Source organism: Oratosquilla oratoria, chromosome 38, assembly GCF_046742065.1.
Source record: "Oratosquilla oratoria isolate Oo_2021 chromosome 38, ASM4674206v1, whole genome shotgun sequence".
NCBI classification, from domain to species: Eukaryota; Metazoa; Arthropoda; class Malacostraca; order Stomatopoda; family Squillidae; genus Oratosquilla; species Oratosquilla oratoria.
This window is the reverse complement of record NC_134814.1, coordinates 3,439,648-3,452,994: the sequence shown is the minus strand read 5'-3', so window position 1 is coordinate 3,452,994 and position 13,347 is coordinate 3,439,648. Positions and strand designations below refer to the sequence as shown.

Here is a 13,347-nt window from a genome sequence, read left to right as displayed (position 1 = left end):
TCTCCAGATCGCCAGGGTGGCCAATCCAGGCTGCGACCTCAATTACTTCCTCTACACAAGCCTCAACGGCTCCTTACGTCACAACTACCTGGACGAACTTCTAGGCCGCTACTACCTCTCCTTGACAAGCACAATAGAAGCATCTGGCAACTGTGACCCGCCCTTTTCTCTCGAAGATCTGCGCGGTGACTTCGATGCCCGTAGGAGATTCGGGGTCATCTTCGCCATGCTGATTGTCCCAGTCCTTCTGGCCGAGTCGGAAGACACTCCCAGCTTCGACGACATGACCGACGACACGATGCCAGAGTTTTTGGAGAAGAGGGAAAATCAGATCGTCAGTCTGGCTGAAGCTAACCCTCTATTAAGACCGCGATTTCTCAGCATGTTTGATGAGCTGATCCTCAAAGGCGTCATCTGTTGAACCTCACGAAAGACTCACATCCTTAATACTTGCTAAGTGAAACTTAATGTAATACAGACAATTTCTAGTTAGAAGAGTATTTCCTACATTTATTGACAGTACCTGATAACCAGAAATATCATAAAGATCTCATAAAACACACAAGCCTTCACCCTTCAAAGAAAACTCACTTAAAGAATTACTCTTCCTACCTACACTGACGAACATCAGAAACTCGCCCAATACACTGTAAGTCTTCTTATCGTATTCTATAAAATCACAAAATAATACCTTAAACGAGACGAAATCATATAAGTTACAGCTAAAATATGTAACATTTTAGTTTTCTATTTAGTTTAGAATATATCTAAAAGAGAAATTACCTGTAGAGACAGAATTACTTATATGTGTATACACCCTATCTTACACATCATGTATCATCGTGGTAAGACAAATAATGAAAAAATCAAATAACCAAAACTGTGATTTTTACTTCGTCTTTATGGACTTGAGAAAGGCCTTTGATATGATCAACTAGCAAATAAGCAAAACAGAATTTTACTTCGTTTTTTGTGGACTTGAGAAACACCTTTGATATGATCAACAGGAACCTTCTGTGACGTGTACTTCAAAAACTAAGAGTACAACCCAAATGCCTCAAGATAGAATGAAGTTTCAACAGTGATTTTTAAACATAAGTACATGTGAGGCTCAAGTCAAGATACTGTCTGGTTAATTATAGAGTTACTATGGTTGACTTCTTGCGTCCCTTTATCCTCTTCTCGATGGCTGACATAAGACAACGAAAACCAGCTAGATTTACATGACGCTGTCAAAAGCTAGTATATACATGGTAGTAGTTTATTTGATATCCGTCTACAATACAAATAGATAAACCATCGACAAAAAATTGTACTCTCCTTTTGCATTTACCAAAAGCACTAAAGTGTCTCACTGTAATGAAGAATATCTACCGATCTCTAAGCATCGCCATCACTGCTCAGAGTACACAAGTTTTAGTTCACAGTCACAAATCAATACATGGTCCAATAATGACATCATTATCAGTCCCTGAAGAAAGCTCATTTTAGGCGAAATCAGGATCAGACATTATGAACGCCTACGAACAAGTTCTACTGAGTTTAGATCCTCAACCATGGCAAAAGAAACCATCTACAAGAAAATTATCAACTCAGAAAGTAGCATCGTCTTCAACAAAATATGTCTTTTAGAAGACTTGGTGCGTGTTAATACGTGAAATACATGTTGTGAATAATCCTATTTGCTTGTTCCTATGTAAATATACTACCAAGGATCAAATTCCATATAAAATCAAATTTGTATCCTCGTTTCTTTTTTTTTCTCTTTTTTTTTTTTTTTTTTGAAGACTCAGGTACAGTCTTTGAAAATAGGAATCTGGAGATAGAAGGATACAGCATCAGATGCTTGTAAAGAATACTTGACAGCTGGGAGAACGTGATGTCCTGAACTGTTGTCGCATCTCCATCTTGCTTGCTTATGTAGGCTCGTCGGTGACCGACGACGACAATGCTCCGGTGAAGTGTGAGGGCGTGAGTGAGGTTGGATGGTGATGCTAAGGTGATGCCAGCGGAGGTGGGTATGGTCTCCACCACTGTAACTATGAAAACCAAGCGGCAACTAACGAAAGCAGGTAATGCCATTCAAATACCAGACAAATGTCTTCCATACCAAGTACATAAGGGAAACTACCAGATACCCCTCGAAATGCAGGAGATTAAAAAAGTGGTACATAGACTAAACAAAATATACCTTCAAATAATGACGAGTATCTGCAAATGTCCTGGACGCGATAGCAAACTAGAAAATGATCATCACTGATAAGTCCGGACGACGAAGCAAGTCAAGCGATCCCAAGAATTCACTGTAGGACCTTCTGGCTTTCGTCTTATTTTATCGATGGTCGGAGCAACGGCGTCATCACCAACAAATTGCCAAAAACAAGTAAGTAACACGTATGTACACACACACATATACACACACACACGGCTCGGTGGCAGATTGGTAAAGCACTGGCCTCACAAGCCAGAGAACCGGGGTTCGATTCCCCGGCCGGGCGGAGATAAGTTGGGTTTGTCTCCTTTCACGTGTAACCCCTGTTCACCTAGCAGTGAGTAGGTACGGGACGTTAGTCAAGGAGTTGTGACCTTGCTGTCCCGGTGTGTGGTGTGTGAGTGGTCTCAGACCTACCCAGAGATCGGCAAATAATGAGCTCTAAGCTCACTGCCGTAGGGTGGTGTCTGGCTGTCTCGACAGAGACTGCAGCAGATCCGAGGTGAATACACACACACACACACACACACACAGAGAGAACATATACAGCTAGGTACATAAGTGTACAAACCCATATATGATATATATGTACATTGTGTATGTATACATGCAGATATATTTATATATATTTGTTTGTGTATATAGAGTCTGCATCTCACATTTGGAGTGATTACCTCCGGTGTTTTCAAGGAACGCCCAGAACAAAATCCCACTCTCCTCTTCCCCTTTCTCTTGCATCTTCTCCATATATCATTTCCTCCTTCATTCAAACTCATCGCCACCCCCCTCCCATTTTTTATTTTTTTTCGAAAACGATATTGTTAATTTTGTACGTTTTTTTTTTTTTTTTCTTAGGCGCGAAGGTCAACAAATTCAAATATCATTTTAGAATTTATTCTTCAAGACGACTTTTGGTCTGCTTAGAAATGGTAATGTAGATAGAATGACCAAAATTGAGAACTTGTTCATAATCGACTCCATCCAACAGACACGCTCCTTTCAAAATTCCTGCTATGTCTATAGCAGGGATGGGGGCAATATTTTTAAGTGTGGGTGCCAAAATGAACAAAATCTTTGATACAAAAGTTTCTCACGTGCCATCGGAGTGAAATTATGGGCCTACATACGAATATGGGGTCCCTCTCTCCATCTCTTATAAGAACCCCCAATCCGTCGCTCAGGTAGCATGCGGTAAACAATGGCCATATAAAAGAAGTTAAAGATTTATTATTTCTTTTTTCAAGGACTTCGCGTGCCTGAAAAAAAGTCGTTATTGTGTCACGTTTTGAACGCGTGCCAAGGGTTATCCATCCTTGGCCTAGTGTACTGTAGCTCATTATATATCGCAGTGATGTTTATCCTACTTTTCAGGAGATTCTTGATGCAACCGACACAGCGCCAGTTCGGGTCGAAGAAGAGAACCAGAGAAAGGATGAGAGGATTTCACAACCGTAAGGTTGACCTAAAACTTGATGAATTCACAGGCGCCCAAAATACCTCCACCCAAAATACCTCCGGCCAAAATCCCACACCCAAAATCCCTTCACCCAGAATACCTCCAAAAATGACCAAAATACCTCCATGCATATTGTGCTGTTTGTACTGCTTAGAAGGTTATAATCTTAAATTATCAAGTTTATGGGAATAATTATAATTTGCGGAATGAAGATTTAGATCAATTATAGCAATGGTCTGAAATTGGCTAATGAAATTTAACTCAAGTAAATGCAAGGTAATGCACATAGGTAACAATAACAGTAAGTACGATTACAAGATATTTGGAAATTCGTTAGCAAAAGTTAGTGGAAAAGATCTCTGCGTAATTATCAGTAACGATCTCAAATCATCCATGCAAATGATAAGTGTAATGATGAGGACATTTGGGAATGATATTGTAAACAATATGTAGAGTATAGAATCCTATAGAAAGTATAATTAGAGGACTTTTTTAATCAGGATTATGGTAGTATGGTAGATCAAAGAAATAATCAATTCTATATAGAAATTGTTAATCAAAGGAATCAGACAAAACAATTGATCAAAGAAATTATTAATTCTCTATAGAAAATTTTAATCAAAGGAATCAGACAAAACAATACAACGACTTCAGTTCACATGTTCACCCATAGGTAATTGTTTAATAAATTGGATACAATGGTCCTTAAAATCAGAAGTTAAATCAAATAATGTATTTTACCCTATATCAGTACCTGGTCGCCATCTGTAATGGCATATAGTAATTGGAGTCAGAGGTATCTTATTTTATTTTATTTATTTATTTATTCTATTTTATTTTTGAAAATCGGCTTAATTACTATATGCCATTACAGATGGCGACCAGGTACTGATATAGGGTAAAATACATTATTTGATTTGAACATGTGAACTGAATATCGTTTTATTGTTTTGTCTGATTCCTTTGATTAAAATTTTCTATATAGAATTAATTATTCCTTTGATCAATTGCCTGTCTGATTCCTTTGATTAACAATTTCTATATAGAATTGATCATTCCTTTGATCTACCATACTACCATAATCCTGAATGAAAAAGTCCTCTAATGATACTTTCTATAGGATTCTATACTCTACGTATTGTTTATATCATTCCCAAATGTCCTTATCATAACACTTATCATTTGCATGGAGGTATTATGGGTAGTTTCGGAGGTATTTTGGGTGGAGGTATTTTGGGTGTGGGATTTTGGCTGGAGGTATTTTGGGCGGAGGTATTATGTCATGGATCCGTCATCGCGATACGTCACACCCAAATCACACCATGTCGTCTTGTCACATGACCCCATGTGCACCGTAGGAGGTGAAGAAGAACTTCAGCCGTCGTCTTCTACGACATGTGCTTATGGAACTCTTTTGCGGTCTCCTTGACCACGCCTAAACATCTTGAACCACACATGAAATGCTAATTGGCAATAACCACTTTTATTATTAGACCTTCATCTTCCACAAAACTCGATCTTGCGAAAACAAGTGGTCGTTTCTAGACAGTAACTCATACTCCTTGGGAGCTTGTCCAGAAGTCGATCCACTCTCAGACCCCGTCAGACAAGATTTCGTGGGAATAGATTATTAGAAATAAACGGACAAAATTAAATGTATTTTTAATTGACCTCTCCCCTACCATGCCGACTTGAAAGTTGGCGCCATCATACGAAATACACAAAATAGAACGCAAAATGCTTTGTGATGATAATTATTGTTTCAAGTTTCATTGACTGAAAATCCGCTGTCCTACAATGGCTGGCAACGAGGCTCTTACATATATCTTTTAGGTAAGAGACTGTTGCATTAGTTCCTCCCACATCCTACCTCCAACCTCTATCTGAATAACTAGAATATGACTTCGTTTAAAGAAATCTAGACTTCTTTAAGAACATTTCAACAGTATATTTGGAATTTTGAAAAATAAGATATTGTAGCCGAAGTCGTGTTTAGTCAAACTAATCTCAATTGTGGGCGTTGGTGAAGCCTGAGGAGACCCAGTCTAATAACCCCTAGGCATAAGCCTGCCGAGGAGAAAACGGGCGATTTAGTCTTTCAGAAAGTATTACTAGGAAAATATAACGTCCACCAGAGTATTTTACGAATCTGTCGGAGTTTGTTGTTTTCTTTTACTATTCTTTCAGTTGTCTCATCGCCTTACTTTTACCCACATTCATTTTCAACTTCCTTCTTTCGCACACCTGTGGTAAGTGCCAAACACGCAGTATTTTGGTAGCAGTTTATTGCGGAGGTCTACACACAAGTATGGCAGGAAGTAATCTGTCCAAAAGCGAATGCTTGGGGGCCTAGCTTGGGCATTAACCCCTTCCATACGGTGCCGCATACATAGGCGGCATGAGGAGCAAGTGGATACGCGAGGCTGCCATATCGACGTCTTGATTATATTTATTGTAGTTGCCCCTGCGTAATGACATACTCAGTCTAAACTGTCTTCATCACATTTTCTATGGTTATCAATATTCACGGGTGAAAGAGAAAACGATCAATATAAGCGGTGACTATATTTTATGATGCGAGTATTATTACGACGCCATCGTACGTCTAACAGGTAATGCAGCCCGTGAAATTTTGGTCCATACTGAAGTTAGGAAAGGAGTTGGAGGTTTAGTTATAGAGATATCTTTATAATATTTTTATGTTTGAGTATTTTTTTAGAACAAGACAAAGTTTATGTAAATTTTGTCCAAGTAGTAGATGAACAAAAGGATGGCCTAAGGTGGGTAACCAAGCAAGATTGCATTTAAGCTACATTGGTTTTAAGTAATATAGTGTTTGATGCAATAATTAAAAGTATAATTACTAATGAATGGGGAAGATTGGAATGGTAGGTTCTAAGGAGAAGGCAGAAGGAAGGAAAGATACTTGCTCTAAGATTTAACTAGTGGAGAATTTGATAAATGGTTTGGTTACAAGTTTGGACTTGAAATATGTATTAGGATGGTTGATTTATGAAAATACAGCATTCAGCAAATGTTATGGATCTGTATTCTGTGCAAGTTAAATAACCTTTAGATGGTAGATGATCTGCAGGAGGCAGTGAATAGTTGAATTTGCCCCCATATTAAATTGACTGAGCTTTCTAGTACGAGTACTGATGAGAATCACAATACAGAGGTATTGAAAGACATTCCCATTATTGATACAAGGATTTCACAGATTGGGAACCTTGTGGTTGATTTTCCAAATGAGAAGTATACTGGTAGTGACATGCTTATATGCTTATGCATGCCTAAACATGTGTAGTGAAATAATAAGATCAAATTGATAACTGATTAAACTGTAATAAGATACTGGTTCTATTCTAGTAGCACATTAATACATTTTTTTCATTGGTATCTATTTTTATTCATTTATTGTTTTGAAAGATTACTTTTTTCTATGGAATTTTTTTTCAATATAATATTACCAATTATATATAATAATGATGCCATTTTATTCTAAAAATAGGTTAGGTTAAATATCTGCACTTGTGTGTTTCTGAAATTTTACAGCACATCCCTAGCAGAGCCACTTTTTTACATGGCAACCCCTCCCCTCCCTCCCTGTCCCCTCATGCTGAAAATAGAGAAAACAGGAAGAAATCCCTTTAGGTTGCATAAAAAAAATAATTCATACACAACCATCCTCCACTCACCCACATACTTGCCTCCCTTGCTCAACAGCCATTCCTATCTTGCTCAAAGACCCTTTCATCCCATCCATTGATCTCAGCCTTGGATGGGGTGAAAGGGTCATGAATGAAAAAATGATGAAATTAAAGATGATGTGATTTTAGGTATTTGTGGTAGCAACAAAATAGATAATTTTCGACACACATAAATACATCAAGTGTATTTGAAGAGAGAAGTGTCACTTAATAAATGCCAAATATTGTTAGGGTTTTCTAACAATTTTAAAATCTAAAGTAGAGTCTTATTTATAAGTACTGTTAACAACAGAACTCCTGTAGACATGACCACAACCAATACATTCATCAATCAATCAATCTGTTGCTCCAGGTCTCTTGCAGGAGACACACAGCTCCTAGGTATCTGGCTTGGGTCACCAGGAAGGCCCATAATTCACTCAGGGAAGAAATATTGTGTTGTTGTTTAGGAATTGTTATTGTGGGGTGAGGTGCTCTGTGTCTTTTGTGTGGTGAATGCACATAGGACAATGGAAATAAGCTTACATGCTTTTTTGTGTTATCCTCTGCATTTGTAATTGTTACTTCGAACTATGTGTTCTTTTCATTATCTGCATTTCATTTATATTGATTCATTGCCAAATAAACTTTATTAATTATTACTATCATCATCAATTATCATTATCATCAATTATCATTATCATCAATTATCATTAATTATCATTATCATTAATTATCATTATCGTTATCGTTATCGTTATCATCGTTATCTTTATCATCTTTATCATCGTTATCTTTATCATCTTTATCATCGTTATCTTTATCATCTTTATCTTTATCATCGTTATCTTTATCGTCGTTATCATTATCGTCGTTATCATTATCATCGTTATCATTATCATCGTTATCATCATCATCATCGTTATCATCATCATCGTTATCATCATCATCATCGTCATCATCATCATCGTCATCGTCATCATCATCATCATCGTCATCATCATCATCATCATCATCATCATCATCATCATCATCATCATCATTATTATTATTATTATTGTTATTATTATGTGTTAGTACTGTTTTAATACTAGAAGGTGTCCTAAATGCCATATTATTTCTTCAGAGGTCTACCATATGCCCTGTCATTTTTTCTATTCCAATTCAATTTACCTCATCAATTACACAACTTCTTGTTGACTGAAGATCTTCCATAAAGGTATGCTTTTCTGACAAAGTATTTTTTGGTTGCATAATGTGGGTATGCTCCCCTTTTTCACTATATATGGTCACTTAATGATGCTGGAAAGATGAGTAGCTGAAGTAAGTGTAGTATATTAATTTTGTTATAAAATAGTGCTCTTATTATTTATGTGGCAATATCTTCTGAACAAAAAAAAAGTTTATATGAAAAATATCTTTAAAAAACAAAAATTAAAAAGTGAAAATGCATGCGAGTTTTTCATCTTGTACTTAGATTATGTTAGGTTGGGTTTGAGTAGGGTAATTTATTTCTTACCCAAAAATGAGATGAATCAGTATTTTGATTTCATTCATGCAATTCTGGTGATATTTCACTCATTCTTCCTGCCAACCCTGGGGGTTGGGGTGCAGGGCTACACTGTGAGGACATAATGCGGAACTATAGGCACACAGTGAATGCTTTTAAGTCTAATGTGTTTTCCCGGGGGTACCCCTGGTCCTATAGTATTTCATGTGATTCCAGTGATGCTGATATTCATTAAGATTGCAAACCATTTATCTGGACACTCCTCTCCCCATAACCTGACCATGTTTGTTCTTTGGAGTCTACCCCAGCCTCTGTGGAGGTGAGGGGAATCATGAGGGAGAGTCTTATATTTATTTAATTGTAGTATACAGGAAAGGAGCAATGCTCATAGGGTCCCATCTCCTATTCCCTAATATTCTAACATCCCTAGACTCAAATTCATGTACAGTTCCAACTTAATCTATATCTTTGATTTCCAACTATATTTAGCTTTGAATTCATGTACTGTTTGAGCTTGGGCTATATCACCTTCTAATCTATTCCACATATATATACATCTCTCTTCACATCTTTTATTAATTTACTTCCATGACCTCTTAAAGCCCTCTCATCTTTAATCAGATCTCTTCTATCTCCTTTAATGACCTGAACACTGTAATTATGTCATCTCTTTCTCTTTGATCTTTCAAAGTTGGTAGGCCCAGTACTTTTAGTCATTCCTCATGGCTTATCTACCAGACTGAGGACCAGTTTGGAGAGGGGGGGGGTGAGGCATGCAAGTTAAGAATCGAATAAATAGGCATAATTCCACTCCCGCCCATTCCATCCTCACATACTTCATTCCCATCCACCCCCCTCCCTCCCTCCCTCTATTCTTGTATCCTACTGGATGATGTGTCATCCCTTCATCTCACCCACTGCCCTGGGATTGCATGTAACAAAAAGTCTTTGGGGAATATCACCCATGACTTTCTTTCCCCGTAACAAGAATGTCTGTGAATTCCAAAGACAGTAGTGAAGGATGCAGCGTTTGTACCAAGAAACTAGCATTTCACTGTAATATACCTTGACAAAGGTCTTCGAGAACCTACCTGTCGGGCAAGATTGGACCAAATCGGTCACCTTCGAATTTTCGGCTAAATTCATGGATTTTGGGTCATTTTGGTCACTTGCTCCGATTTATCCGCCATCTGACCCATAGGTCGAGGGCGGCTAGGGCTGCCGTGGAGTCCAATTTGACACCACTGAGGCCAACGGTATGGGTGCCAGAGGGCAAAGGGTGATAACTGAGTGAAAAGGCCCTAATTTGGAGGGGTGCCACTGCCACGCCCTTGGACTCAGATTGCTCATGTTTACCTTGCTATGCACTTTGACCGACTCTCTCCCTGTGGGGCAAGTTTGGACCAAATCGGTGACCTTCGAATTTTCGGCTAAATTGATGGGGTTAATCCTTTGAGATTTTTTGGATTTTGGGTCATTTGAGATTTTTTGGATTTTGGGTCATTTTGGTCACTTGCTCCGATTTACCCGCCATCTGACCCACAGGTCGAGGGCGGCTAGGGCTGCCGTGGAGTCCAATTTGACACCACTCAGGCCAACGGTATGGGTGCCAGAGGCCAAAAGGTGATTACTGGATGAAAAGGCCCAAATTTGGAGGGGTGCCACTGCCACGCCCTTAGACTCAGGCTGCTCATGTTTACCTTGCTGTGCACTTTGACCGACTGTCTCACTGTGGGGCAAGTTTGGAGCAAATCGGTGACCTTCGAGATTTTTTGAAATTTTGGGTCATTTTGGTCACTTGCACCGATTTACCCGCCATCTCAACCACAGGTCGAGGGCAGCTAGGGCTGCCGTGGAGTCCAATTTGACACCACTCAGGCCAACGGTATGGGTGCCAGAGGCCAAAAGGTGATTACTGGATGAAAAGGCCGAAATTTGGAGGGATGCCACTGCCACGCCCTTGGACTCAGGTTGCTCATGTTTACCTTGCTGTGCACTTTGAATGACTCTCTCTCTGTGAGGCAAGTTTGGACCAAATCGGTGACCTTCGAATATTAGGATTTTGGGTCATTTTGGTGACTTGCTCCGATTTACCCGCCATCTCAACCACAGGTCGAGGGCGGCTAGGGCTGCCGTGGAGTCCAATGTGACACCACTGAGGCCAACGGTATGGGTGCCAGAGGCCAAAAGGTGATTACTGGGTGAAAAGGCCCAAATTTGGAGGGGTGCCACTGCCACGCCCTTGGACTCAGTCTGCTCATGTTTACGTTGCTGTGCACTTTGACCGACTCTCTTCCTGTGGGGCAAGTTTGGACCAAATCGGTGACCATCGAATTTTCGGCTAAATTGATGGGTCCTTTGAGATTTTTTGGATTTTGTGTCATTTTGGTCACTTCCTCCGATTTATCCGCCATCCGACCCATAGGTCGTGGGCGGCTAGGGCTGCCATGGAGTCCAATTTGACACCACTGAGGCCAACGGTGACCTTTGAGATTTTTTTGGATTTTGGGTTATTTTGGTCACTTGCTCTGGTTTACCCGCCATCTGACACCACTGAGGCCAACGGTAATGGTGCCAGAGGCCAAAAGGTGATTACTGGGTGAAAAGGCCCAAATTTGGAGGGATGTCACTGCCACGCCCTTGGACTCAGGCTGCTCATGTTTACCTTGCTGTGCACTTTGATCGACTCTCTCCCCGTGGGGCAAGTTTGGACCAAATTGGTGACCTTCGAATTTACGGCTAAATTCATGGAAATTCCTTTGAGATTTTTTGGATTTTGGGTCATTTTTGTCACTTGCACCGATTTACCCGCTATTTGTCCCACAGGTCGAGGGCGGCTAGGGCTACCGTGGAGTCCAATTTAACACCACTGAGGCCAACGGTATGGGTGCCAGAGGCCAAAAGGTGATTACTGGGTGAAAAGGCCCAAATTTGGAGGGATGCCACTGCCACGCCCTTGGACTCAGGCTGCTCATGTTTACCTTGCTGTGCACTTTGACCGACTCTCTCCCTGTGGGGCATGTTGCCAGAGGCCCAAACGTGATTACTGGGTGTAAAGGGCCAATTTTGGAGGAGTACCACCGCCACACCCTTGGTCTCAGCCGGCTCATGTCTAACTTGCTGTGCATTGTGTCCGACTCTCTCCCTGTAGGGCAAGTTTGGACCAAATCGGTCACCTACGGATTTACGGCTAAATTCATGGGGTTAATTCTTTGATATTTGTTGGATTTATGGTCATTTTGGTAACCTGCACCCATTTACCTGCCATCTCACCCACAGACCGACATTACTTAGCCCGTTCGCGGGGTCCCACACCACGTTCAGCGGCGGGCTGGGAGACGTCGGCTGGAAGGTGCGGGCTAACCCCGCCCATCGTGGACCAGCAGTCGGCCGACATAATTTAGTCCGTCCGCGGTGTCCTCCGCCGGGTTGGGCGGGGGTAGGGAGCACCAGGCCTCCCGGCCAGGGATATCCACCCCCTATACTTTATACGCGAGATGCCAGAGATGCGGATGTCGCGTCCCGGATTTCCCTTGCCGACCTCATGTGAACTAGAAATTCGCCTTTGCCTCGTCCTCCGTCACGCCGAGAAGTTGGGCTTAACTGTGCCTCCATGTCCCAAACTTGGTCAGTGGTCCCAAAATCTGGCCCAACGAGGCTCTCGTCTGAACGAACATGTTGAGTCAGCTTCGATTTTGACTTGTGGTATTGATAAGTCGCATTGTAGACATTCTTATTGCTTATCATTCTCTAATGTAAAGTTTGTCTCCAATTTGGCCCAAACTTACCCCACAGGGAGAGAGTCCTTCACAGAGTACATCAAGGTAGACGTGGGGAACCTGGGCCCGAGGGCGAGGTCGTGGGGACCAACAGGGGCACGTCGGCTGGAAGGCGCGGGCTAACCCCGCCCACCGTGGACCAGCAGTCGGCCGACATCACTTAGTTCGTCCGTGGGGTCCTGCGCCACGGTCAGCGGCCGGAAGGTGCAGGCTAACCCCGGCCACCGTGGACCAGCACTCGGCCGACATCATTTAGTCCGTCCGATTTACCCGCCATATCACCCACAGGTCGAGGGCGTCCAGGGCTGCCGTGGAGTCCAATTTGACACCACTCAGGGATACGGTATGGGTGCCACAGGCCCATAAGTGAATACTGGGTGAAAAGGCCCAAGTTTGGAGGGGTGCCACCGCCACGCCCTTGGGCTAAGGCTGTTCATGTCTACCTTGCTTTGTACTTTGTCCGACTCTCTACCTGTGAGGCAAGTTTGGACCAAATCGGTCACCTTCGGATTTTGGGCAAAATTCATATGGTTTCTCCTTTGAGATTTTTTGGATTTTGGGTCATATTGGTCACCTGCTCCGATTTACCCGCCATATCACCCACAGGTCGAGGGCGTCCAGGGCTGCCGTGGAGTCCAATTTGACACCACTCAGGGATACGGTATGGGTGCCACAGGCCCATAAGTGAATACTGGGTGAAA

At 41.4% G+C, this 13,347-nt stretch overlaps 1 protein-coding gene across 3 annotated transcripts in view; it reads left to right on the top strand.

Annotated features, from left to right (window-relative positions):
• Positions 1-5,323, top strand: part of LOC143019949 (uncharacterized) — a 30,532-nt gene extending 25,209 nt beyond the window's left edge. For 2 of the 3 annotated variants that reach the window (XM_076175975.1, XM_076175974.1), the window contains exons 3-4: positions 1-2,383; positions 3,584-5,323. The exon at positions 1-2,383 is cut by the window's left edge and continues 42 nt beyond it. In XM_076175975.1, the coding sequence (XP_076032090.1) occupies positions 1-421 (421 nt within the window). In that variant the 3' untranslated portion in view covers positions 422-2,383; positions 3,584-5,323. The remainder of the gene's footprint in view (positions 2,384-3,583) is intronic. The other variant, XM_076175976.1, reaches the window with a different exon arrangement.
• The last annotated feature ends 8,024 nt before the right edge of the window (positions 5,324-13,347 follow it).